The sequence below is a fragment of the Gouania willdenowi genome, chromosome 15, assembly GCF_900634775.1.
Source record: "Gouania willdenowi chromosome 15, fGouWil2.1, whole genome shotgun sequence".
NCBI classification, from domain to species: Eukaryota; Metazoa; Chordata; class Actinopteri; order Blenniiformes; family Gobiesocidae; genus Gouania; species Gouania willdenowi.
In genome coordinates, this window is record NC_041058.1 from 5,875,296 (window position 1) to 5,901,790 (window position 26,495).

Here is a 26,495-nt window from a genome sequence, read left to right on the forward strand (position 1 = left end):
ACAAAACAAGTAAAAAAAACAAACAAAAAAACATACAAAACATTTTTTTAATTTCCTTTACAGTAATAATGTTCAAATTCGTAATTATTTTAAATTCTGACATTATTGATGATAATGTGGTCCTCGGATCAAACAATCCCTTTCTTGTGGCCCCCGTTGTGACAAAAGTTGTCAAAGTCTCTGCTTTTTTAAGTAATTTTAAACAAAATATACAACTGTCCCTGAATGCACCATTAATGAAACCTTAAGGCAGTCCTGCTCGATTTCTGATTGGCTACCACTTTCTCTACCTGATAAGTGCCACAGCTAATTGGTTACAATAGCGCTACAGATTTAACGTAAGCCAATCAAAGATCAGTTTGTTTAAAACGGGGCGGGGCTTGAGGGTCATGACCTTGTGTGATTGAATCGCTATCAATTACGCAGACTCTGATCTCTTAACCCAGAGATACAACGGTTTTCTCTTGACTTTTGTTGCCTAATATTGAGTTAAAATGAGTTTAGACAGATTTTTTCAACAAGTTCTTCTGAGTGAGCAGCAGTTAACCGAACAGACTCAAAAACTCAAGGAAGGTAAGATTGTGGTCACACTAGCTAGCTTACCAACTTCACCTGTAAATTCAGTTACGGTTTTGTTTGAATTTATTGATTTATATTTAGTACCAAGAGATTTTTATCATTTGGAGACACATTTTACAATATGACAAATATTCAAAGACTAAGGGGAATGTTACATACAGCCCTCTAGTCCCCCTTTAGCAATTATGGGTGTATTGAACATATTAGCGATCATGCTACTTGGTGGTCACTCAGTGTTCCCAAAAAAAACCCCATCATGTTATTAGTTTTAAAGTCAGTGTTTAGGAAACTTTATCAAATTGTGAGCTCTGAGACTTTAAAAATAAAATGTTTCCTGGAAAATTATTGTGACTTAAGCATATTTTTCTCCTTTTTAATTTTATTTATTTATTCATCTTTTATAGTAAACGTTTCAATCATCAGATGCAAGGAAAACATTATGAGAACTACGGAAAAATATGAGAAGACCATGCAGGAACTTGATGAAAAGGTGAGGCCAAATAAGAATGAGTAGTAATACAAGGACGAATAAAGGGATTGTGTTTCTATTTTCATTTTACTTGGAACAAACTACAGCCACACTTTTCAGCTTTATTCTGTTCAATTTAAGAACTTTAAATAAATAAATAACCTCACTGTCAACCTTTTCACATTTTTGGTATTTGAACCTGTTGTACTAGAACTTGACTTTGTTTGAATTTCTGCTTCAATTTTTCCCAATTTTCTTTCTGTCTGTAACTCTTAAAATGTGTTTTTTAAATTATTAATATGTTGTCCAAAACAGGGTTCTCTTGTAAATGAGTGCATTGTCAAAAATGAACTTGACTATATTAATAAATAGATAGATAATTGTCATTATGTATCTATGTAATAATCGTTTTACATGGTTTTGAAGTAATGTGATTTTTTTTCGTTTGTCAAATGTGTGTATTTCTGCTGTTTTGACTGTTTTTACGTCATTTTGTGTAATTTTCTCCAATTTTGTGGGTATTTTGTTGTCATTTTGTGTTTTTTAGAGTCATTCTGTGCATATATTTGTATTTATCTTGTGTGTTTTTAGAGTACATGTGTATTTTTTGCTGTTTTATGTATTTTTCTGTCATTTTGTGTGTCTTGGAGTCATTTTGTGTGTTTTGGAATCATTTTGTGAATTTCTTGTCTTTGGTGTGGTTATTTTGTTGTAATTTTGTGTTTTTTGGAGTCATTCTGTGTATTTGTACTGTCGTTTTGAATTATCTTTGATAAATTCTTGTATATATTTGTATTTATCTTGTGTTTTTAGAGTAAATGCGTGTGTTTTTGCTGTTTTGAGAGGTTTTTTTTTTTATCATTTTGCATGGTTTTTAGTCATTTTGTGCATTTAATTTGAGATCCGAACAAAATTAAAGGGAGGGCCGTCAGTTCTCATGTCTGAAATACTTGGTTCATGTTGGCGGTGACACATTAATTCTGTCAGTCAAAGTGATGCATTCATGGTATAATGCAAAAGGTAAAGAGGAATCAATAAAAAGTGTAATAAATGTTTTCACATTAGGCAGCACAAACTACAAGTGGCATTGACACACGTGACAATTGGCAGCTTATTGATGAACTGATCTGCTTTATGATTTAATACACTTAATCTGCTTCGTTCATTTCATCAACAGCGCAGAAGATCAATTGCAAGTGCTACTGTAAAATCAATGGCTAATTTCCACCGGAGAACATTAGCCAAAGCTCTTAGCATGTGTGAGCTATGATGTCAAACGTAGGCTCTTTGACCTCGTAGAAATATCGCCAGCTTCTTCCTGTACTCGTAAAAAAGAACAATAAGTTTAATTTGAAAGGTTTCTCAATGCTGAGTCGTCGTTCGAATGCCAAAGTTAACAAGTTAAATGACTCAAAAAGCACACAAAATGCCAGGAAAATAGACAACAGCCACAATACACACATTTACTCTAAAATCACACAAGATTGTTACAAATATACAAAAGTTTATCTAAAAAAAACCCAAAAAGGTACAAAAAATCACAAAATGACTCTCAAAACATTTCAAATTAGAGAACAATTACAACACAACACACAAAATTAGTGAGATTTACAAAATGACTCCTATAACACACAAAATTACACCAAAAATTCACAAAATTACAACAAAAAAATCCACACAAGATGACAAAAAAAATCACAAAATGACTATCTAAACATTTCAAATTTGAGATAAATTACAAAAACACACAAAATGACAGAAAAAACGACAAAATGATTCCAAAAACATACAAAATTAGAGAAAAATTTACAAAATGACTCCCATAGCACACAAAATGACACCAAAAATACACAAAATGGCAACAATAACGCACAATGCCAGAAAAAAATACACAAAACAGAAAAATACACACATTTACTCCAAAAAAACACGCAAGATATTTTAATAACATATGAAAATTAGCATAAAAAATATACAAAACTATAAAAAAAAAAGTATGAAAAGGGCTCCAACTCTGTGCCCCTACTCATCAGGGCGATGCCTTCCGTCTTCAGGTCAGGGTCTCCTAAAGACCCCAAAACCTAAATTTTAAGACCAGAGGAGACCTGGCATTCCAGGCTGTAGCTCCCAGACTGGAATAACCTGCACCAGTCTCTCAGGGAGCTCAACTATGTGGACACTTTTAAAAAAACTGCTATAGACTACACTTTACAGAAAAGCTTTTAGTTAACTGGATTTTTATTTTTATTTATCCTTTAATGTTGCTGTTCTTATGATGTTTATGCACTCTTGTTTTATTTTTCTATTGTGTTGCACTTGTAGTTTTACCACAACTCTGTACAGCACTTTGTGATTTTATCTGCAAAAAGCGCTTTATAAATAAACTACTTACTTACTTTCTCCAAAAACACAAAATTACAACAAAAAACCCACACAAAATGACAGAAATTTCACAAAATGACTCCACAAGTGACAAAAACACACTAAATTAGAGAAATATTTTCAAAATGACTCCCATAGCGCACACAATTACACTACAAATACACAAACTGACAACAAAAGTACACAAAACGAGAACAAAAATACAACAAATGACAATCCGTTTATTAACACAGGTAAGTCCCATTGAGACAATACGGTCTCATTTATAAGAGAGACCGGTCTGTCTGCACACACTCTGCTGTGTACAGATATGCAGGGTGTGTTCACCACCACACTGTGATTTTGCAACAGTTTATATGAACTGTCCTTAGATAATTACAGTGTTTCAAAAACTGGCGAGCTGACTTTGTACGTTGAAGAGAAAGAAAAGGGAAACCATCTGAAAGTCTTTCCTAGAGACAGACTTTATAAAGGAAAGTGTAATCATTACATGGTTTCAGTTGATTCTAACTGTCGCTGTTTGTTCCTGTGTAATTTCTCTCTTTCCACCAAAGCCTGTGTCTGTAGATCAGGTGTCACCTGACCACTCACCGTCCAATCATCTTTTACCCTCCAGAATCAGCAGTTGTCTACGCTGAGGCTCCACCATCACCTGATGAAGAAACGTGAAGAACAGATGTTGAAACAAACCGAGGAGCTGCTACGTCAGAACAACCACCTCAGGGAACATCTGGTGCGTGGAAAGCACTTCTTTAATCGCAATATTTCACAATCAGAATTATTTTAATAATCACCCAGGGGGAAATGGTTTGTTACAGTGGCTCTAAATAGAAATTATAATAAAGGGGGACAGAAATACTCATACAATTTAAATACATGATTAAAAAGTGAACATAGCGACCAAGACAAGGATTGTGTTAATACATAAATGAGGATTCAAATATTAAATACAAGTAGATATATAGGAATATAACATTTCCTTCCATTTTATTGAATATTTACTATAAATTTCCATAAACACACACAAACTCAGGAGAAAAGATGAACTGTCTGTTGCTGTTAATTCCAGGTGAAGATAAAAAGAGATTCTAAGGAGGAGAAGGAACGATTTCTCCAAGAAATCACAAGGTTCAACAGTGATTTTAGTCTTCAAGGAAAATACAAAGCTGTGTTTCAGAGCAGGACCCACGCTGAGCTCCAGGAGGCGGAGAGAGCTGTGGATTCATTACACAAAGGTGATAAACCAGAGAATTATAACTCATACGTGGTGTGTTTATAGTTAAATATCACTGGACATCACAGAATTTGCAGAGTTTAAATCATGTGTTTGCATGTTAAGAACAACTGTTTCATTGTTTGACTCTTCAAAGCATTGTTACATTTTTTTCTTCCTCTTTCGGTCAGAAATGGAGGAGATTCGGTACTCAAACACTAACACCCACATGGTCTCCATTGAAGAGGAGAAGCGTTTACTCGTGTTAGAGCTTCAGGGACTGGAGAGCATCCAAACAGGTGTGACCTTTCACAATCAAGTTCAAATGTGAGTTTGGGATTTTTGGGGATATTAAGAATAAACTTTTCACGAGAATTTTTATTTATTAGAATTAACCGGAAATTGGGAGCGATTTTGAATAACTGATGCTGATATTTTAGAGGATTCTAAAAATCTATTTTTCCAACATGGATAGCTAGATAGATGATGATCACTTTATTAATCCCAGAGGGGATTTTACACAAGGAAGCATGCAAGACAACCTAGTATGTGTAAAATATAAATATATATGCAGGTATATAACTAAAATAAAAAAGATTACACATTTGTATTTAATTTTGAAAATCTCCCCTTAATTTTTACGTAGAGTTTTCCCCTTTAGGTGTGCATTGCCATGAATTTTGACGATACGATTCATCATTTGCATCATGTTACAATACGATATATCTCTATACTAAACATAATGACATACATTGCAATATGTACAAAATGGTATGAAATGCAATGTAGTTATTTACTTTTTTAAACTTGCGAGAAAAGGTAAATGGTAAATAACTGTAATTTAAGCGCTAATATCAAAAACAAGTGGTACATTTATCAAATTACATTATTCAAAAAAGTTTAACTTTTGCAGATTCTGATTCTGTTAAGAAAGTAATTTATTTTTTAAAGCACTTTTTGCAGATAAAATCACAAAGTGCTGTTCAGAGCTGTGGGGAAATTAATACAAGTGCAACTTCATAAGTTCTTAAGTAGTTTAAAAAAAAGTAACCACAAATCTATAAACTAAACTAAAATGCATTGAGGAGTGAGGTAGTTTAGTTTAAGGTCTGATGTGGTTAACTGACACCTATTAACCGGGAGTTTATGTGCTATGCATATGTTAACGCAATTAAATATTTTTGGCTCAATACATTAATTGCGCGGTGAAATATCATGATATATCGCTGAACTGATTTTTTTCTCACACCCTTTATTGAAATGTTATGTTTTTTGATTGTATGCAAGATTGTTGTAAGATTTGTGTTTGGATATGATACAGTTATTTAGAATTACATCCAATGTCCAGTTAATTATAATGTAGAGTGTATAATTTTGAATATTCCTCAAATTTCCGAGCTCAAGTTTTCTGTCCCTTTGCATCCCTAATAGGACACTATAATTGAAACTGATCTGGTAGCAGCTGCTATGGTTTTGAAGGTGAACAGATTGAACATGAACAGATCAAAGCTCACTACAGCTATTTAATAAACCTTGACTAGTACTAACGTCTGAAACACCAAACTGAAAATACAAGATATCGGATTCTCTGTCGTCCTCGTGTGAGGCTTTGTTTCACTCTGACAGCTCTCCATTAAAGGGGGAAAGTATCTGTCCTGTTGCATTGAGAGTGTGGCATTATATTTAATCAAGTTGTCTTGAATTTAGAGCTCACGCTGCAGCTGAGCGATGCCAAAGAACAGACACAGTCCCTGCGAGCGGAGCTCACGCTCATCCATCAGAAACCTCTCACTGACAGCACCTGTCTGAGGTCAGAGCCACTCACACACACACACTCACACATACACACAAATGCAACTGCATCATGTCGCATAGCCAATGCTGCAGGGAAATAAAAACAAATCAAAGAGAAAAAGAAGAGAACTATGTAAACACAGCAGTGGGCTGTTTAGCACTTCATTAATAACAATGGTTCACAGAGTTTCCAACAGAGCTTCCCGGTGTTTTAAATGTTCCTCATTGAGCAGCTGGAAGGTTTAATTAGTTGAGGATTTGTGTCTTTCCACTCTGGGACGGTGTTTTCATGCAAAGGAAACATTTCAACAGGAGCAATAAAGTCCAAAACAACACAAAGATCTAGGAATGAAGTGTTTTCCAGCTCTGGATTCTGCATGATTAATAAAGAAAAGGTGTCCGTGAGCTTGTCCTGGAAGCTTTTTTTTATTCTAAATGAAAAGAGTATTTGGTCGACAGCAGAACCTCATCCAGTGGGTATTTCCTGGTTGCATTTAAAATGTAGGTATTAACAACCTTAACTGGCTTCTATTTATACTCAGAAAAAGGACCCTTTCTTACTCGTTTTCAGGGGAAAGTGGCAGTGATAAGCTGTGAAATGTGTATGAATTAGTTTGCACACATTTTTGTAGTACAGTTAGTATGTGAACAAACAAGAATGTTGATGAACTTTGCCTAATTTAGAATAGTTTGGGGTAGATCTAGAGCCAACAAAATGTAATGTGAGAGTGCTGGTGCACCTTTTATCTGCTCAGAGAGACTTCCTTTAGTTAATTAATGGATGACAAATCAATAGTGATGCAGGAAGGAAAGGCTGATACTTCCTCCTCCTGATGCCACGATGTTGGGTGTTCATTGTGCAGTAAAGTGCTGTTAATTTAAGGCAACAAATAAAGAAAAAAAATTGGTTTGCTACTTGAAATTGCTTACTATCAGCCATGTTTACTCAATCTTCAGCTACTGAAGTCATGACGCCCTTTTGCATGCAATGTTGTGTTCAGGTCCTGCATGGAAAATCGAGTTGAGGTCCCGAAACCTGGTACTGTTTGATTTTCTGTTAATCGGTAGTACCGAAGGAAATTGGTTAGGACTGAATTTTTTAAACTGACCGATCAGTGATCGGCCCGAAATTGTGTAGAGCCTAGTAATTTGATCAGAAAAATGATGGAAAAAGGTGAAATTTCTGCTCAAAGTTTGTCAGAAAATATTTTTGCATTGCATTGTGGGATGTGGAGTTACATAAACGAATGCATTGGAATATTTGCCCTTCATTAGTTTCATCTCTGGGCAAAGAGTGCAGTGACTCACCTGACACTGTTTACATGACTCTACATAAGTATGGTGTTTTGGATCAAAAGTTAAACTAATATATATATATATATATATATATTTGTGGTTAATATTACTTAAAGAACTACTTAAAGACTATCCACATTGAAAAATGTGTACTTTCTAACCCTGTCGCCTATGCCATTGCTTGTTTTATTTTTGTTCCCTTGTTTGTCAGTCTATTTTCTCTCTCCGCTCCTCACTGCATCATGCATGTGCATTCCATGTCCTGCTCATCCATCAACCTCATTACACATAGTCACTCCTTCGTTTCCCCTCGGGACTATTAGCTGGAGGAAGTGCTGAGGATGGGGCTTTGCCAGAGAGCTCCTCCCCCCTCCTCCTCCGTCTCCATCCCAGCTACTCTTATGATCACCCGTTCAGCTCTGAAACCATCAATCGTGCCCTCAGCCTCTGCAGCGTCTTTTAAAACCCATATTTAACTCTCTGTGTATCGATTGCTGGAAATTGAATGCATGTCAATGTGAAGGAGTGCTACAGTCATTTAAAAAGTGTTCAGTGTGCAAAACAGGCAGACACTCAGTGGAGTGATACCTGATGGATTCATTCCATGTGTGCAGGACAAAATGATGAAAGTTCATTGTAGTGTTTTGCTTTCTGAATTTCCTTCATAAATTATTAATACGAGTTGATTGGAAAAGGTCTTTTTTTTATTTAATTGTGAATTTCCAATGAAAAAAGGAAAAAAAAAAAAAAAAGATTTTACTGTTAATGTGCTCTGAAAGAAGTCAGGTTTGAATCCCCTTGGTTGTTTTCACAGTGGAGAAATACAATGTTAGTTTGGCTGTTTTATTGTTTCATTAACTTCCAATAAAAGACCGAAAGAGATTTCTCACCTTCAATTCAGCCAAACTCATAGAAAGGAGACCAAGTAGTTGTAAGGTTTTTTTCTTTACCTTCTTCCCGGATCTTTTAATTGAACAGCTCAGATGACAGATGAGTATTACTATTTCAATGTGGTTTATTATCCCCGCCACAAAGTGGAAGGGGGATATAGGTTTGAGCTCTGTTCAACCGTGTGTCCGTCCGAGTTAAAGAGGACAGCTTTTCTCAGAAACTGTTTAAAGGATAACCAAACTCGGTGTGTGGCTTCAGGGTATCAATTCCTTTTTAAAGGTTAAAAAATGAGAAGTGCAATCTGTAAAGAGATTAGTGTAATAATCAACAACTACAACCAAACCCACTACTGTCTTTTAGGCTCCATTCCTGATCACTTAAAATTGCAAAGGAACATTATGCAGTTTTTACTTATGTTAGGACAGAAGGCTATAATGACCAAATGGGTTGGTGATGCTTGGCCAACTGTCTCATTATGGAAATCATTACTGATACTATTGTTTTGGAAAGGTTGAGAAATTGCATGAAAGGAAAGTACATTTACAAAATTGTTTAAACGGGTACTGAATTACTGTATCTGGGAACCCAGGATAATTGACATGTGACTCTTGTAATATGTAAGATGGTTTGTTTGTTTTTTTTTCAAGATGGGGGATCTGTATTATTGCTATACTATTTGTTGGTTACACTGCTTTGAATTGTTATATTAAAATGTTCAATAAAAATTGAACATTGATATATTTCTCAATATAATATGTGAAGAGTTATACTGGCTTAAGCGATGATACCCTTAAAGTAAATTTTGTCATTGCTCAAGCTCAAAAATGAAGAAAACTGCACTCGAGTGGAAATAATAGAACTTAAGCTTTCATTTGGTGGCAGTTATGTGTCGATATTCCCATTCTGAGGGTAACTATGGCATTTTGAAGTATGTAACACCACCAACATTGACAAAAAACCTTTTTTTTGGTGTATCATATGCCAATTTATGTTACATTGTGTATTCTAAGATTTGATATCTTCAACATGAATTTAGAGGGGTGCACTAGGGGCATATCTGGCCTGTGGTCTACCTGGACACTGGACTGGCACCAGCAGGTCACAGCTATCCTTTGGTCTCTTTGTGACGCATTGCTACAGTAGTATTAGGTCCTGCAGTTTCCAATGTGTTCCCAGGGCCAGGAAAAGTTTTGACTTCCTTTGTCTTGTTTGAAGAAACGTTGCCTTCCAGGGTTTTCCGCACAGCCTCAGGGTGGCAATTATAAACCCGTGGTCTGTGCCAAAGAACGGCATGTTTACCACACACTTCTGTGATTCTTCCCAGCTCAGATTCCTGTGATCATGTTTGGAATAAAGAACACCCAAGTAGCAGGTCGTGAAATATCATTAGTCATTTCAATGCTGTGCTGTGATGTGTGACCAGTTTGAGGTGTGTGCTTAGTCTTATGGATGCGGTCTGATCTGATCCACTTCCCATGCATCTGCATCTCATTTTTTTTTTTCTGAATTCCCAGCAGCCATCAACATGAAAGCTTCCAAGCAGCTTTTCTAAAACGTTCCAGCTGAATGATCTCAACTTGTGAGAAAGTTCTACGCTTGATTCATAGCTGTCAATAGAGTTTCTGTTTTGGAATTTGTCCTTTGGGGGCTTCTGCATATCTTGAGCTTCATGTGCAGTATTCCCCTGGGTCATGACCAAAGAACACAATAGAAGATGGCCAGGGAAGTTCATCTGGAGCTTGTTGGAGAAGTTTAACGTTGGAGTTAACATTTGAGACTACACCAATCACTTAATATAAAGAGAAAGGGATTTATCTCTAGATTATATCAGGTGTAACATCAAGATGTATACATAAAAGGAAGATCATTATCACACTTGCACACAGTTTTTGTAACAACTGATATTACGGTGGAAAGTTAACTTTGATCACATTCATATCAGCATTTAGAATGATGACTTAATCTGAGCTCAAACAGAAAAGAACAGTTTTTTTCTTGTTTTTAGTAATTTTCTGTGTAATTTTTTTTGATTATTTGGTGTTATGTTTTTTTTTTCTCTGTCATTTTATGAATTTTTGTTCCATTTCATGCATTTGCAGAGCCATTATCTGTATTGTTGTTTTGTGTATTTATTTGTAATTTTGTGGGCATTAGGTGTGTCTTAGAAGTCATTTTGTGTTTGTGCACTTGTTACAATTTCGGTCAGTCATTTTGTAAATTTTTGGAATCTTTTTGTGGATTTTGAGTGTTATTAGATTTATTTTGTGTACTTTGTTGGGCTTCACATTCTTTCAACTTCTCTAATTTTCGATTTTGAGGGATTTGTTTTTTGCTCATGCCTTTCAGTGATAGATGTAGTAAACATTTTAAATTAATGATGAAAAGTAAAGCCAGCAGATATTTTCTGGTACATATGCATGTGTGTATATTAATATTGGCCCTATTCCCTCATCTGGACTTAAGTGCTTTTTTGCACGCCTGGAGTTACGCACCTTTCTCCGGTCCAGGCTCAAGCGCGTAGCCTGTGAATGGAGGCGGTCTGGGCCATGATGTCATTATTTTTGGGCGATATTGGGAGAATATGCGTAAAGCCAGATTTGTATGGTGTTCCCATTCAAATCTGGCCCAGAGTGCATAACTGGGATGGAGGTGCGCAGCGGCTGACTTAAGTACAGGGGGAGAATAGCGCGCAGCCTAAAACAGTGCTGCTGCGTGGCTTTTCTGACTTATGCGCTTGGGAGAACAGAGCCCATAGTGTTTTTCAGTGTTTTCTCTTAACCCTCCTATTATCCTTGGTGTCAATTTCAATCAATGTTTATCATTCAAAAAATAAAGGTTGACCTTTTTTTTTTTTTTTTGCTTTATATTTCATGCCTTTCCCTAATTTGATGAGAAGGTCATCGGCTGCAATCTGCCCTCCCTCCAGGACCTGTACGCCTCCAGGATTTTGAGGCGTGCAGGAAAGATTGTGGCCGACCCCTCCCACCCCGGTCATAAACTGTTTCAATATCTCCCTTCTGGAAGGAGGTTTTGGTCCATCAGGACCAGAACCTCCAGACACAAAAACAGCTTTTTTCCCTCTGCCACCATCCACATGAACACACCCCAAGTCACCCACTGAACCCCCCCCCATCACCATCTCCATGATGACATTATCTGCTGCACTGTATATATATATATATATTTATTTATATTTACCCTAATTATCCTTTATTCTCTATCTATCCTTTATTTATCCCTCATCCTTTATATTTATTATTATTATTATTATTATTGTTGCTGGGTTGTTCTTTGTTTTTTTTTTTGTTTTTTTGTTTTTGTTTTTGTGCACCAACTACCAAGACAAATTCCTTGTGCTGTCCTTAAAACTGTACATGGCCATTAAAAACATTTCTGACAAGAGATTAAGCATAAATGTTGCACACATTGGTGTTCCTCTAGGGTCAGTTTGACTCCAAGCTGTTTTAACTGCGTAAAACAATATACAGTATCATCACCACAACCAATAGCGTTCTTACTCTTGTCATAAAATCCACAATTTAGCCGCGTCATTGTTTAAGCTACAGGTTTCAAAGTGTGAGAAAAAAGTAGTGGTTTATATTCCGGAAATTATGGTAAACTTCCTATTACAAAGACTAATTCACATGCATTGTCTTGTGAGAGTAAATTTAGTTTCTTTTATGCGTTGCTTACCAGGCTGAGGAGGGAGCTAGAGATGCATAAAGACCGAGACCTCGAGCAAGAGCGTGATGCGCTCAGATCAGAAATCCACTTCCTGCAGTCTGTGAGTTACTGTGTAAACTGAGGCTGTTTGAGTCGAAACTGTCATTGATATTTGATTAGAATTCAGCAAAAATCAGTGCCAAACATAGTTGGCTGCTTTCTAAGCATCGAAACAGTGAACATTTTGCAGACTTGTGTTGTTGTTGTCTTTATTTTTGCAGGGTTTGTGAAACAGCCATGCGTGTGAGCAGCATTTGGAGCTTTAGAGGGTATGATGAAATGATTTAAAGCAGGTGACAAAAAGTTATGTTATTATACAATTAAAATGAGTTGTTTCACAATGACGGAATGTTTCATTTTTCTATAAAGTTTTGAGTTCATTAGAAATGTCGCCTGTTATTTCAAAACCTACAAGAGCAAGACATTCAACATGTGGCAGGAAGTTCAAAGACTGAAATCTGAAATGGGATGAATTTTAAATTTACCAAAGTATTGATATTGCTCAGTTTATTATGATAGAAAATAGAAGCACACGGAAAAGAATTGAGGAGAAGATTTTGAAATGCCTTGTCTCCAAAGTTCTTTTTTTTTAACTTTTCATTACAAGACACGACTGAGGAGTTCAGGAATCATGCTTTCTTTAAAATATTGAGTCGTTAAAGGGTAAATTCTACACTTTAGAGGATTAAATAACAGCTGTAAAGCAAGTATGGTGCAGAAGGGAGAAAAGTCTAACCTGTGCTCCTTAAAACAGGGAACATGCACCATTGAGACGGTGGCTCCCTCTAGTGGAAAGCATACATTACAGCTGCATCCAAAACTTTTGGCTTTGATTAAATCAATTTATTGTTCTATTAAAACACTTCAATACATTGTAGAATGTAAATTGCAGAATATTCTTGTGTTTAAGTCAAACAAATGGTTATTCAGCATTTCAGAAATATACATTTTGTTTTTTAATTGCATTTGTTGAGGTTATTTTTCAGGATCTTCTAATTAATTTTTTTATTAAATAATTTCAGTTTATGTTGCACATTTCTGTAACTGTTTTTATCATCACTACTGTTGCTGAGTAATATCAATGTATCATTCCACAGTAATAAATCGTAATGAAAGTATGAAAGATCTGTGCTGATATTCTATCGGATTTATTCAGGTATCGGCCATTGCTCAAGACTGCATCATTGGTATTGTATCAGAAGTGAAAAAGTGTTATCGGGACACCTCTGATTAATAGTGCTGAATGAAGGACTGATCGATTGCCTTATGGAGTTCAAACTGAAAGCTCATTAAGTGCTGATGCTGAAAGGATTGAAAACAAAAGGAACATTATGGAAAGGAAGTCTGAAATGTGGGGACGATATATCGCGATATTAAAACATTACAAGATGTATTGCATGAGTGCACAATCTACTACACACCAGATTGTTGTTTCTTCTTTTTTTTTTGAATATTTCTATTCAGTTGAAAAGGCCATACAGAGTAAGTATGTCCAGTGTTAGTCAAATAAGAGTCAAAAAATTTTCTCAATTGCAATCATTTTCAGTCTTTTTTCACTTTCAAAAAATATTGAATAGAATCGTTATTCCGAGCCCTTTATGATCAATTAAACTCAGTGTATCATCTCACCACTAATCAATACATACATATGAAGTCATAACCAATGTGTGTTTTTAGGGCTTATTCTCTCTGATTTGATTTAATATTTTGTTGTGTCAGTAAAAACCCTTTAAATTCATTCAGACTTTGTAGTTCTTACCCTTGATCTGAGTGAGTGAAGGTGTGATTATAAATACTGAGATCAGCCAGAGGACAACACAATATAAAGCAGTGTGTACAATTGTTATTCTACTTGTAAACTGGTGCTTGTCTCCAGAATCTCTGCAAGTTAATTTTCAGAGTCAGATTGTCGTCTTCACACAAACACCTACTTTTGATGGTGAAATATCTTTAAAAAGTAATGTTTGCCTTTCCTTTGCCTCCGGCACCACCTACAGGATGCTCAGGATAAATCAATGTTTTTCATGCAATTTAAAAACAAAACCAAACCAAACACAAGCCCCATCCAGGTGTAGTTACAGCTTTAATATAGCTTTCTTTGTACAGTATTAAGAATCACACGTTTCGACCTGTTTGGATGATTATCCACAGATAAGACAGGCACCCTGCGGCTCTCCTTCAATGTTGTCTTTCTTTATCTCATTCTTGAAGTCTTCCAGGATCGTGTTTGTGAACTCACTGCTGCTCCGAACTGCCAGACAGTCTTGATCTTTGGCAAAATAAGCCGTACTCGCTCCTCCGACTTGAACGGGTGCCTCTGTAAAATAAATGAATTCAAAGGTATTCACACTTTTAAAGAATGCAGCAGCAGATGAACGAGCCTCACCATTGCATACAGCTAGCTTGTTTCCTCCTACATATTGGCTGTTCCACTTATACGATGTTTGATGACTACATTCATCAAACGGACGACTTCTTCTTAGAAAGCCAAAATCATAACCCTTTAAAAATCAGATTTGGAATTATGACGTGTTTGTTAGGTGAAAGTAAGCATTAGACAGTACAAGTAATCATTGCGTCACTCACGTGGTTGCACATAGGTTTGCAATAGCGCCTGTTAGCAAAGGTCACACATGCTAGGCCTCCGTTCTCAGGTACTTCAGCTTCAGGGCATTGCTTTGGCTCAGCTCCGACGCATTCTACACAACGAAAAGCATAACTTGTCAATTTACACAAGTGTGATCTTTTGAAGTTGTTTAATATTAAACATGTTTTTTAACAAATATTTTCCAACTTAAAGGGGCGGTATTATGAAAAATTAACTTTATGATGGTTTTGCTACAGTGATATTCATCCCGTTACCCTCATTCAGAGGGTCAAAGTTGAATAAGTTCTGTTTCCTCCCTCCCTTGTTGTTCCACATTTTGTAAAAAGTCAGCTCCAAACGGGTGAGTTGGATTTTTCTCGCCAGGTGACGTCATGTAGCGGAAACTCCTCCTCCTGACAATTCTGCCTCCTCCTATGCTATATAAGAATGTGAGCTCCTCCTTCTCAAACTACCTCACAGGTAAAACGAACACTGCAGTTTAATATGGAATATTTATTATACTTTATGGTCATATATGTAAAGCTACATACCGGTACATGCAATGTGTTCTCTGCATTTAATCCCGCCCTGAGGAGCAGTGGGCAGCCAATCGTAATATTGCCTCGTATCTTCTTTGACATGATCTGACATTGTGACCCAATGCGATGTAGCGGTTGAACAAAAGATTGGACTATCACCTTGAATGGACTATTCCTGTATTCAGTAGTGGTGAGGAGGAGAAGAAAGTAGCAGCTCCGGTGAGTGCTTGAAACGGCTAAAACAGCTGACTAACTCTGCTGCTGCTGCTGTGTTAAACACTCACCGTGGAGCAGCTTTTGTCTGACTCACAATAACTGCTTAAATAGAAGTGTTTTACTGAAATGTACAGTTTTTTGGCTGAAAAGAATGTGTGTGCATAGCAAAATAAAATCACTATGATAAAGCTGTTGTGTGGAGTCAGCGTCTATAGACACGCCCACTCATGCATATGCATGAAGGCCCCAAAACAGCCTGTTTTTAAAAGCATCATTAAACTAACTTTTCAGAGGGCTAAAACTCTGGGAAACAGGCGAGTTTGGGAGAACAAACCTCAAGTACTATGTTTTTGGGGTTCTTAGAAAAAATGTAGTTAAATTGGCATAATACTGGACCTTTAAGAACTGCTTTAGCCAATGTAAAGAGGTAAGGAAAGAATAGACAGTGATGTCTGCAGGATAATACATTTCAAAGCATTGTTTAAGAAATGAGTTTGAAAGAATGCCGTAACCATATTTAGATGTTAATGTGACTTGTACATTTGTCAGATCATAAGCCTACAAAAACTAGTCCTGAAGAGGGAAACTATTGATTCGGGGGCCACATGTGATCCTGGTCTATATGCGTCCACCCCAACGGATTCACAAAATGATTACAAAAAAACACAAAATGACAGATTGAATAAAGTGACAACAAAACTAAAGAACATGACTCAAAACGAAATTAACAAAAACACAAAACGACAACACAAGTATACACTATCTGCCTCAAAAACCTTCACAATTACAGAAAGAAACAACGTCTCTAAAGCCCCACAAGATTACAGAAGGATACACAAAATAACTACAAAAACACACAGTCCTAAAAGTTAAACTACATCGGAGGACAACAAAGATGGACATAACTCAGTTTTTTCCTGTAAAGCTCAGATTGGTCATTATTCTAAATGTGTTAAGTGATGGTTCCAAAAGTTTTACGTCTCATTTACTTCCTAACGGTTCTGGTCAAATCAACAGTCCTGCCATCATTATTTGCCATGTATTTAAATGCATGGGTCTTCAGAGTTTAAAATAGGTTTATACAATAAATACTTAATGTTAATGCTTTAGCTTCAAGAGAAGCTAAATCCCAAAACTTTTTTCTGCTGAATACAAATGTATTTGGGTATGAAGTAGTGCTGTTGATTGATCCTGGTTCAACTCTCAACATTTTAGTCAGTGTTTCATTTTGTCTTATTTAGTTGTAAAATGTCAGAGTGACTGCCCTCTATGGGTTGATATTACAATAGATTTTTGCTATTGGCTGATTACCAAATCATGTGATGTTTTAGGACCATCTTGCATCACAAACTAGTACTGTTAACCCCACCCCTTTTATAAACAAACTAGCACGAAAACTTGGCAGAACAATCAAAAGTTTCCTTAATAAAACCCACCTCTCAGCCGGTAGCGCAGAATACCAGTCAGATTCCTCATGTGGAGCAGCAGTGTAGCTGTCCGCTCCAAGCTCCAGTCAGGTGGCATTTTTCCCGACTCTACAATCATCTTATCATTCAAGATAGAACATTTATTTTACCGACAGTACTGTATGTGATGCACTTTCTGTTCTTTTTTTTTAATTATATCCTTTGGTGATAAAAAAAAAAAGGGGAAATACAATACATTTTTGCTTACATAAGTGTCGTGTGTGTGTGTGTTTTCAGGCCGTAACCAGTGATTGCAAAAACATTTGTTTGCCTAACATTCAATGTCAATATTTGTGGTTTATTGTGAAACTGATGACTAGTGATTTCTCTATTACTAAAAACATGTTGTTATGGCCTGAGAGGAAGCACAAATAATTAGGTGTATAAGGATGCACTCAACGTTCAATTCGAATCCCGACATTGGGCTCACGATTCGGTTTGAATTTTTGTTTAAAAATAACAACAAAAATAACTCAAATCAAAGATTGGGATTTAATGATGCACTTAATTCCATATTTGGGAGAAAACAACAGATTAGTCAAAATACAGATTCTTCTCTTTATTTAAATTGTCAAGATTTTTTTCAACTAACATACTTTCTTCTAATGCTCCTACAAACCGTTTGAACTCATACACCAAAAATAAACTGCACATTTCTTCATTTATCACCAATGCAAATTTAAATAAATATTTTGTATAAATACATATTTGTCTTAAGGTGTGTGTATCTGCTGACTCGCCTAGGATCATTTTTCATGCGTGCGCGGAGGTAATTAGTGTTTGGTTGAAACGGGCTTAAAGTGAGATTGGCTTGGCTCTTGGTTCAGCCCCGATTTTCAGCTGAGCCAGAGGCCGCAACATCTAAACAAGTGGCACTAAAACAGTCACAGCACTTCCTCTATTGTTTAAGCAGAGTAATGAAGCACATACTGTGCTGTATCGATTTTAATCCCCTGTTATTTGCATAGATTTTTAGCTGTTTTAGGATATATCCTTACATTCCTACAAATAATATGAACTGCTTGTCAAGTTTCAGGCCTGATTATATTGGATTTGGCCCCCACTGCTAAAACAAATACTCTTTAGTCCTAAAACACATTTCATTCACTCATATAATACTTCTTTTGGTTAATTCAATGTAATATTTCCGATCTACAAGGATTGACAATTCTAATATCGAATAGCATTACCTTCAAATCAGCTGACAGACGGTCAAACGGTTCATCTTGTGAATTGCAGTTCGAGGAAAGTCCATCTTGAGCTGCAGATAAAGTAACCACTGCAAACACACACACACATGCATGCACATGATTTTCTACGAGATGATCTGAGTATACAAACAAAGGTTACCTGCAAAAGAGCAGAGACAAAGCAGTGTTTCCCTCAAAGCCATGGCCTGAGTTTCAGATTGTTTAGTGCCCCTGAAATTGAATCGGGTCACTTTATCGGGTTTGCCTGTTTACTGAATTGCACAACATTGTTGAAAGTGGTTTCGCAGTTCTGTTATTTCCCAAACTCTGAGTTTTAGCCTATGATGCAACTTGAACTTTGACCCTACATGGGCAGATAACATTAAAAACATAGGCTGTGTTGGAAATGGCAAGTCACTTTGTACTATACACTACAAGTACAGTATCTGTTGATTCTCCACATTTGAAAGTTCTGAAAACATTTTAAGCGAGAAAGTGACCAAGTAGAATATCAACATGTGCTCATTTGATCCATAAAACTCACAGAAATGCATTTCATTCTGACATTTTGAAGATTTTCAGAGACTCGCCATTGTGCTATTAACAAAACTTCTAGTTAACTTCAAAACAAGAGCCCAGTTAACAAGAGTTAAAAATAACTAATGGAAGACAAGAAGATTTGCTTTTGTTTTGAAAAGAGGATGTTTAAATTTTAGTTTGAAGCTGATCCCAGGACGATTTTACATTCTGCTCGCAATGCATCATGGGGCGGTTGAGTATGACTAGTGCGTCCACCGTGCATACTATGTTCCGATATAGTATGCATCCGGGTATTTCTTGCATACTCAATCCTTCCATACTTTATAATGTGTGTACTTGATGATTTTATACACAAGTGAGAAGAAACAGTGCATAGTCTCCACTGTTTGTATGTTCCCACTTTGTGCTGCTGGGGGAGCTGCTAGCACACATTAGCTGCTGCATTTCCAGCTATTGTCACTTCTCTTATGGCACCATGTGTCATGAGATTCACACACACACACTTACCCAACCATCACACTCACTGGGTGACTCAGTGTCAGTCGGTAAGTTGTTCCACGAATGATGACTAGCGTAAATAATTCACTGTGGATCGTATTCATTATGAATGTCTGACGATCCGGGAGTGAATGAATAATTGAAGCTTTTCCAAAGAGTGATAGAGCTCATTAACGCCAAGGATTGCTTTTTTAACGTTTGATTTCAGCTACAAAGATTAGTCCTGACGATGGGTGTTAATTCCTTACCTGAAGGTGTCCGACATGCTTTGATTCTCTGGCTGCCTGTGGTTTAGCTGGTCACAGATGACAGAACAACTGTTGTGGGAGAGTGTGTTTATCTGCATGAATTTGGGAAAGGGAGGAAACCTTGTGAAGCATGAAACAACCAGTTTATGCATACAATAACTCTGATGCATGAAATTGTCGAGTGTGATTCATATTGAACAGCAAATATAAAATAAACACAGTTGGATTTTGGGGTAGTCTCTGCAGTTTTCTTCTCATCGGGGAGTCTTCGTATATGAGAGCAGTCTGTGATTCATTCATTTTCATTATGCCTTCTCTAACGTCTGCATAGATTCATGCTCACACACACCAATTCAGACACACAGTGTGTATTATACATGATTGTGATCTACCTGAGAACACAGTCTTCTTGCTATGATGAATAATTAACCAAACACGACTACATTAATGACTAAATGTGGGATGATTTATTGCGATATTTGAGGGTACGAGTGGTGTCAAAGCAGATAAATAAAATATAAAAATCCAAACCATCTACTACACACCAGATTTATGGTTTTCTTTACTTTCTAAAACATATCGTATTGTTATTGTGAGCCTATTGTTGTCTTCTGTATCGTATTGTAAACTCAGTGTATCGTCCAAACCCTATTTAATTCTTTGATAGATTGGAGTGGGGTTCAATAAGTTTTACTTCTCCCCACTCCATTTGTATATAAGTGATTATTATTGTGTAGCCTATCCCTTTGTTTTGTTCTTGGCACACTACTCGCTTGAAATCAAATGAAAATGAAATCAATGAATATTAATGACTTGTCCATACCCCTAGCAATCCAAACATTTAGCTTTGCCTCCTTAAAAATCCTGATGGCCTGATGTGTCAGAATTGCATCTAGTGATGCGATTTGTATCCTGATACGATGCTATATATTCTGATATTAACGTATAAGGTGATTATTGCGATTTTTTTAATATATTTATATATATATGACTTAAGAAACAACTTATCTGTAAATGTGTACACCTTCATGAGAACATTATGTATGAAATATATTTTCTTGGCATATTTTACACTCAAAACATTGGCTTTAACAAGTAAAAAAAAAAAAAAAAAAAAAAAAAAACTTACAATCTGCTTGTGGCTTTTAAACCAATTTTGACTTTAGTGCAGCTTGGATTTAGTGCAACTTAACTGAGGTATACGCCTAGAACAACAAAAAAATAAAGACAGTTAGTACTTTCTTTTTAGATTTTTTTGAAAAATCACAAGCTGGGCATGTTGACCAGCTGGGGGAAAAAAGAAAAAAATTCATATGGATGCATTTTGAATCAATCCAAGAATCGCGCGACGTAATATTGTGATATATTGCCGAATCGATTTTTTTCAGCACCCCAAGTCAGAAACCTGCAAAAACTGGGACATCAGTCCATCTTCTTTCTAGTCAGAATGTTTAAAATAAGTAGATTTCTTTCTTTCTTTCTTTCTTGGTTATTTGTGTTTTGCAACCAACTTGAATAGGTGTCAATTGCCACCTACGGTACATATTTTATTTTATCACTTTGTGTATGTAAAAGACAACCAGCCAATCGGCCTAAAATAGTTCTGGGCTTATCAGTGGCTTTTAAATAATACAAGGGTTTATTTGCAAGGATTTCATGAAACAAGTTTGTCAAGATTTTAGATTTTTGGATGTTGTGTTTTGAAAGAGTTGCAGAAACCTTGTTTTTTTAAATGTCAAATGTTTGTTTGTCATGGTTTTTAAAATAGATTTTTATGGTATTTGTCTTGACTCTGTCTCGACTCCCAAAAGTCTTGGTCTTGGTCTCGCTGTATTCTGGTCTTGGGTTAGTATTAGTCTCAGATAGTCTGGCCTTGAGTACAACATTGTTTTTTAATGATATCAAGTTTTACCTTGAGTTTGGATTTTTGCTAATTGATTTTTTTTTATTTTCTCCTTGATTATTGATGGCTTCCGTTTTTTACTATATCAATATAATAAAAATCTAACTTTGAAGTCCTTCAAAATGCAGCACAAGTCTAATGCAAGTTCCTAGAGTCAAACCATTTTCAGACACTGGCAATGCTCCCATTCTCGCTTCCTTCCAACACATTGTACAGAATTTCCCAATCGTGGAGGATGGCAGCTCTGTTGTCAAATGATCCACATGAATGAGATGTGAAAAAATCTGGAAAGCTATTTTCAGCTCATTATTATTCCGTGCATTGTTGCCATGTCTGTTCGAAAGTCTTGTTTTAGAGGATCCCTGTGCCTCCAGGGGTGGTTTGAATGCAGACACGTCGCTAATAACATCTATTAGCTCATTTAATTACCTATTTGTTTTTATCACGAGGCTAATTTATTTTCTGAACACATGGAAGCTGCTCTACCTGCGGATCATTGTGAATGAAAGGCTTTTGTCAGAGATTTGGGAAGACGAATGTGTGAAGGCCATTGAAAGCACAGGTTAACCTTGGAAAATTAACTGAGCTTGGAAAGACAACACAACTCAGTTCTAAAAGGTTTTATCCTCCATACATGAATTAAAGCAAATTTCAGAAGGCAGAGGCTGTTGAAAGAGGCTGTGAGTTCTCCAGCTGTGCTTTTTCATATTTGAAACACAGCAGGAAGCTGCCAAAAGGCCTTTCTTCATCCTAATTTCCCTCGTTCTGCTAATAAACAACTCATTATCTTGACAGAAGTGTCTGCTTGTTGAATGAGAACATTCAGGGGAAAGTGGAAGAATCACTTGACATCGCAAACCTTCATTTATCTTCTCCTTCATTTGTGTTTCCATCTATTGTTTGGAGGACTTGGCATAGCCTGCAGGAAAGGATCGTTTCCACTGTTCCGCACTAGATGAATCCCACCAAGGGTTTGCAAATGTACTTTGTCACGACTGTCAGCCTTATGTTAAACAAACACAGAACATTTCAAGAACAGGGAGAGAAACAAATAATTACTCAAATATTAGGCAGATGCAAAAGTGAATACAAAATTAAGCCGCCAGCCTTGAACACCTGTTTCTTTTTTTTACCTGTTTACCACCTGTCCTCGCTCAGCTTTTCTCTCTTTATTGATGGCATTGACTTAACCTTGCTGCTCTTTCTCTTGTTAGCTTGTTAACAATAGCTTTGCCCATTGCATTATGGGTTTTGGAATCCTGTAGAAGAATGCCGAGCAAAAAAAGTTTCTTTAAGTTCCCAAAGTTTTTCTCTTGTGTCCTGCTTTGAAGAATGAAAATTTAAGAAAAGGTAAAAATTGTGACCAGTCTTCCTATAAACCCCAATATAAAATCACACATCACATATTTTAGAACTCTAATAATAAAGTTATTTGATTATAAAGAAAAAGTTTTACATCTGCCATTGTTTTGACAACAACTTTTAATTTGTGAAAACACCAAAAATGTTACCTTGACAGAGTTTTTGGGGTCACACTGGCATCAGTAGTGGTTGAGAACAACTTTTACAAGTTATCATCCCTGTTACAGTCCCAGCAGCTTTAAGGTGTTTGTTTTGAGGCATCTTTGTGTCATACAGATACTGGAAGATTGTGAAATATAGTATAGTATTTCATAATTAAGCATGTAAGTTCACAAAAACTTACAATTTAATTGCAGAATTAGGAACATTAAAAATATATTGTTGATGCACTAGTGCAGGGGTGGCCAATCCTGGTCCTCAAGAGCCACTATCCAGCATGTTCTTGATGTTTCCCTCTTCCAACACACCTGATTGAAATGACCAGGATTGTTATCAGGCTTCTGCAGAGCTTGATGATGAGTTAATCATTAGAATCAGGTGTGTTGGAACATGCTGGATAGTGGCTCTTGAGGACCAGGATTGGCCACCCCTGGACTAGTGGATAAAGTTAAAACTGCTGGATTAAAATAGATAGGAATGAAACACATAAACTAAATTGAAACTACATGTTGTGAATTCCAGTGTGTGTGCTCTGCTTGCTGGATTTTTCACGAGTCAACAGTAAAACCTCATAGATGACACATTGCAGGCAGGCCAAGCCGCTTCCAGCTGGGGACATTTGGGACTGCCTGCTAGAGGGGTTTTATTATGGTGTGAAGGATTTGGACTGAGAAGTTTGCTGTCTTCATCCAGCAGCGTGGGAGACGACCCTTAAAACGACATGCTGGCAAACATCTGCGGGTTGTAAAAACATGTTTTTTCTGTAAAAAAATAAAAGAACTGCTTTGAATCTCTTGCTGTGTGCTTTGCTCTAGAGAAGGATTCTAGTAATGGGTGCTGGGACTGTGTCGGGCTTCCCTGAACAGCTTGATGATTGGAATGTGAAATGCTCGATTTTTGTGGGGAAATGCTTTTGTGTAAAGCGCACTGCGTGATTGTGTAAAAAGATAAATATTTAGTACTGCATTGTGAGTTTCCCTTTATTTTTGTGGATTTACATAAGTGCCACTGGGTATTTCTCAGCGTCTGAGTTATTGGTTTAATTTGCCTCTTTATAGTATTGTAAATATTGCCATTTAAACGAAGCTCCTGCAGCTCACAAATGTGAGGTCGAGTTACAGTAGGTTCTCTATTTCATCTAAAGTGATAAGAGCTCACAAATGATAATAAATACACTCCCCGTTAGTCTCTAAGTGAAGGTCAATTTGTGAAATCCGAAGCAGTATTTGAGCTGCTTTGTGACTAGAAAATGTCTTTAAATAACTCATCGGAGCACATGCTTTCTTGATTTATTCATATCACCTTGCATTGTCAATGTTCACAATTTGAATGTCAATGAAAAGCAACAAACATGTTGTGTTGCCTTGTTAGAAGAGAAGAACCTCTTCAGAAGCAGATGACGCCTGCAGGGATCAGAGACATGCATTCAAAGCTTATGACATTTTAATTGCATGAGGAATATAATCACATGATTTCCTACACAAAAACGGGGACACGTGCTTTCATCGGGAACAGCATTATCATTAAATTTGCGTGTTTCAGCGTAGAGAATTCATAAATAACATATGCTGCCTTTTGTGCCATGAACTGATATGATTACCATGTTTAAGACTAATTCAACACTGCTTCAAATTCCTACATGTATTTTACTGTTACTATTACTACAATGGATAGTTTCAGTGCACAACACACGCAGACATTAAATCAAAAACATCTTAATCGTACAATGCTCAACGATTTTACTCCTTGAAATACAACTAAGCAGCCATTTTTGGCCAGATGTGATGTAGGGGCTAGGGTGTCCCAATCCATTATTGATATTGGATACCGGTCCGATATCAGCCAGAAAACGAATATAGGATTTTATCGGACTGCATCTAAAATCTCCGCCATAAGAGCTCCTATAAGTTTTTGTTTTTGTCCCCGCCCTCAGTGGTTCCCACCATATACTGACAGTAAATAAATGAAGATGAGTTGAATTGTTGACTATTGTTCTCTGTTTGCGTAACGTCACTTGATCAAGTCTTTTCTAACATTCCACACTACAAAATAAGTAATAAAGGTTTGCTTGATTTGTGCTGATATAGTATCGATATCGGTATCGACCAATACTCAAGGTTGCAATATCGGCATTGTACCGGAAGTGAAAAAGTTGTATCGGAACATCCCTAGTAGAGGCGTTGATTCGGGGGCCGTTTCTGAGCATCTCTGATTAGCTTTTACCTTTATTAAAGTTTTTTCAAGTGCTTTTCTCCAAATTTTCTTTGATACCATTTTTATCTAGACAACACTAGGATGTGTGTTTGATGTAGGCCACTTTTTGCCATGACTGGAGCCCTTATTGGAGAGTTGTTTACACCATGAGGTCTAATGGTGATTGATTGGTGAGTTAATGTTGAGCAATGGGTGAGTTCATCGTAAGTTATTGGTGATTTAACTGGTAAATGTATTGTGAGTTGTTAAGTTAATGTTATTAATTGGTGAGTTAATAGTGATTTAATGGTGTTATTGCTTAATTAATAATGACTTCTTAGTGATTAATGGGGAATTAATGGTAAGTTGTTAATGGGATTTAATGTTGATTTAATGGTAAGTTATTGGTGATTTAATGGTAAATTATTGGTGAGGTAATTGGTGATTTAATGGAATAGCATTGAATATGTAACAGATACTTATACTGCTTTTATTTATTTTAGATTTTATTATTTTATGTTTCTTAATGTCGTAACACTATTTCAAGGTGCTACAATTTAGTTCTATTACTTTTCTTGTTCAATGTTAATAAAATCTATCTAAGTAACTGACTTGTTGGGAAAAAGTCTTTTTTAAACAGGAAGTTATACCATAACTGTGTCCAAATCATTAGCTCAAGTTATATGGTGGAAAACATTTTAGATTCTAGTCTTTTTGACCTTCAAACATTTCATTGGTTCAACAGATAATTGCATGTTCTAGCTTTCGTACGAGAGCGTAAGTACAGCATTAGCATATGAGTCAAGGGTCCCGAAGGCAACACAAGTTGCAACGTATATTTTCCGCGCAACCAGTCGAGCACCAAGGGAAAATGAGGTGGGTGTGGGGTCAGTCTGTCACTGCAGGTCCTAAGCAGATGATTCACTTACACTCTGCTTTCATTATTTTTAAATGTCATACTTGTCTTTGTGTTTCTCAATACATCAACCCTGCGAGCTGCAAATGCCACAGCCTTGCACCCCGTGACTCCTTCTTGTTTTCTGTCAATGCTTTTTTATTTCAAAACACAAATAATCACACAGTTCAGACAGCGAGGTGAATGAGAGCCTTTGTCCCTGAGCAGAGATTGTCAAGCTCTCCCATCGCTTTGTTCTCTCTAAATCTGACAGGAACCTGGATGAACTTATCACGTGTATGTGATGTGCTACTAACGTGCGCTTGGACAAGTTTTTATTCGCGTCATTCAG

At 36.5% G+C, this 26,495-nt stretch overlaps 2 protein-coding genes across 4 annotated transcripts; one reads left to right on the top strand and one right to left on the bottom strand.

Moving 5' to 3' along the window:
• The first annotated feature begins 4 nt into the window (after window positions 1-4).
• On the top strand, window positions 5-23,635 carry LOC114477165 (coiled-coil domain-containing protein 172). 3 transcript variants are annotated; one of them, XM_028469315.1, is made up of 8 exons: window positions 5-573; window positions 984-1,069; window positions 4,047-4,163; window positions 4,500-4,665; window positions 4,835-4,942; window positions 6,351-6,453; window positions 12,321-12,408; window positions 12,569-13,064. In XM_028469315.1, exons 1-8 carry the CDS (start codon window positions 495-497, stop codon window positions 12,575-12,577), a joined length of 756 nt encoding a protein of 251 aa, XP_028325116.1. In that variant the 5' UTR covers window positions 5-494; the 3' UTR covers window positions 12,578-13,064. The 3 variants fall into 3 exon arrangements, with proteins under 3 accessions (XP_028325116.1, XP_028325117.1, XP_028325118.1); XM_028469316.1 differs by lacking the exons at window positions 12,321-12,408; window positions 12,569-13,064 and adding an exon at window positions 23,578-23,635; XM_028469317.1 differs by lacking the exon at window positions 12,569-13,064 and having other exon boundaries at window positions 4,835-4,970.
• LOC114477167 (uncharacterized) lies at window positions 14,412-18,577 on the bottom strand. The gene is made up of 6 exons (XM_028469318.1): window positions 18,506-18,577; window positions 18,346-18,434; window positions 17,126-17,234; window positions 14,934-15,046; window positions 14,734-14,848; window positions 14,412-14,664 (listed from the first exon to the last, which is right to left on the bottom strand). Exons 1-6 carry the CDS (start codon window positions 18,546-18,548, stop codon window positions 14,489-14,491), a joined length of 645 nt encoding a protein of 214 aa, XP_028325119.1. The 5' UTR covers window positions 18,549-18,577; the 3' UTR covers window positions 14,412-14,488.
• Window positions 23,636-26,495: the final 2,860 nt, after the last annotated feature.